This window comes from Orycteropus afer, unplaced genomic scaffold (assembly GCF_000298275.1).
Source record: "Orycteropus afer afer isolate SDZICR_OR568_19922 unplaced genomic scaffold, OryAfe1.0 scaffold00003, whole genome shotgun sequence".
In the NCBI taxonomy this organism is placed as follows: domain Eukaryota; kingdom Metazoa; phylum Chordata; class Mammalia; order Tubulidentata; family Orycteropodidae; genus Orycteropus; species Orycteropus afer.
Window position 1 is genome coordinate 22,568,238 of NW_006921590.1, and position 1,436 is coordinate 22,569,673.

The 1,436-nt window shown below is 53.2% G+C and overlaps 1 protein-coding gene across 1 annotated transcript in view; it reads left to right on the top strand.

Moving 5' to 3' along the window:
- Positions 1-925: 925 nt before the first annotated feature.
- DPH3 (diphthamide biosynthesis 3) overlaps positions 926-1,436 on the top strand; it is a 6,115-nt gene continuing 5,604 nt past the window's right edge. Inside the window, exon 1 of the mRNA XM_007936645.1 lies at positions 926-1,033. Coding sequence (XP_007934836.1) covers positions 926-1,033 — 108 coding nt within the window. The remainder of the gene's footprint in view (positions 1,034-1,436) is intronic.

Sequence of the window (1,436 nt, forward strand, 5' to 3'; positions counted from 1 at the left end):
GGCAGTCATCATGTGTCGGAATCAACTACATGGTAGTGAGTTTGGGTTGTTTTTGTTGGGTGAGGGAGAGACGGAGTTCTGGTGGTGTAGTGGTTAAGCGCTCGGCTCTGCTAACATGCCGCTCAAAGGGAGAAAGATTCCGTAAGGACTGACAGCCTAAGAAACCCGATAGGGCGGTTCTAGTCTGTCCCATTGGGTTGCTGAGTCGGCACACAACAACAGGGCGAGGAAGAAAAGACCAAGCAAGATGTACCTGAAAAGTCAAGGGCAGCCAGGGACTTTAACAAGCTGGGTGTCGCCCAGAACCCAGGGCCACTCGGTGAATCGAAATCCCAAGAGAGCTTTTGGTAAGTCACTGGAGAAGGAAGTCGAGGAGGCAAAGCTGCTCCCGTCACGGTCTCAGACGAAGTGAAATAGTGCCCTTCACCAAGGAGGGCCAAGGGACAGGGTTGATGTTACCCAGCACCTGCTGCAGCCTTCAGCCGGGTCTGTTTAAGATCACTCTGAGGCCTGCAGACCTGAAGTGGAAAAACGACCGCGTCCGTGAAAGGCCCACGCACCACAGCTCGAACACCCCCACCAAATTCCACCTGACAGCCTGCTGCAACTCCGACGTGACGTAAAGCAGCGCGAGCTATCCTGACATTCTATTGGTCGTTGCCGCCCAATAGGAGGAGCGGTGCGCGACACCGCTGTTAGGTAGTCAGTCTGTCCAATGTCACCACCCCCTAACTAAGCGTCTCTGTGGTGATCGCTACCGGTCACCCAGTTGGCCTCCAAACCCGGATATGCGTCATTTTCTGTGCGCCGGAAACGAAAGGTCCGGTTGAAAATGCCCTGGTGTGCCGGAGCCGCACAAAGTTAAGACTGGTGGAGGCGATGTGAAAAGACAGCGGCGACAGCTCCTTTGCCGACCCCAGTGATAATGGCGGTGTTTCACGACGAGGTGGAGATCGAGGACTTCCAATATGACGAGGACTCGGAGTCGTATTTCTACCCCTGCCCGTGTGGTGATAACTTTTGTATTACCAAGGTAAAATCAGAGTCCCTTCTGGCGATTCGTCGGAACAGGCGCGACTTCGCTCTGGCGGATGTCTTACGCCGTTCTTACGTCGTTTTTGAGACTGTGGGTCACGGATGCTTTCTTTATCCTATTTCTGAGCCCTCCGTCTCCCAAGTTTAATACTCTGAGCTTGCAATGTGTGAAGGTACGTCGTTTGGCCTTCAGGCAGTCCAGAGTGGGAGGGTGACAATCGTTCCTTCTTTGAATTTTTTTTGGGGAGGAAAACTCACCGCCGTAAAGTCGGATCCGACTCATACCGACCCGTCCTTGGATTTCCGAGGCGATATCACTATGTAAGTAGATTGCCCAACCATTTTTGGAGGAAAGGACGCGTTTTTGTCTTTCCGGGGGTTTTGAGGCGGCCTTTCTGGGT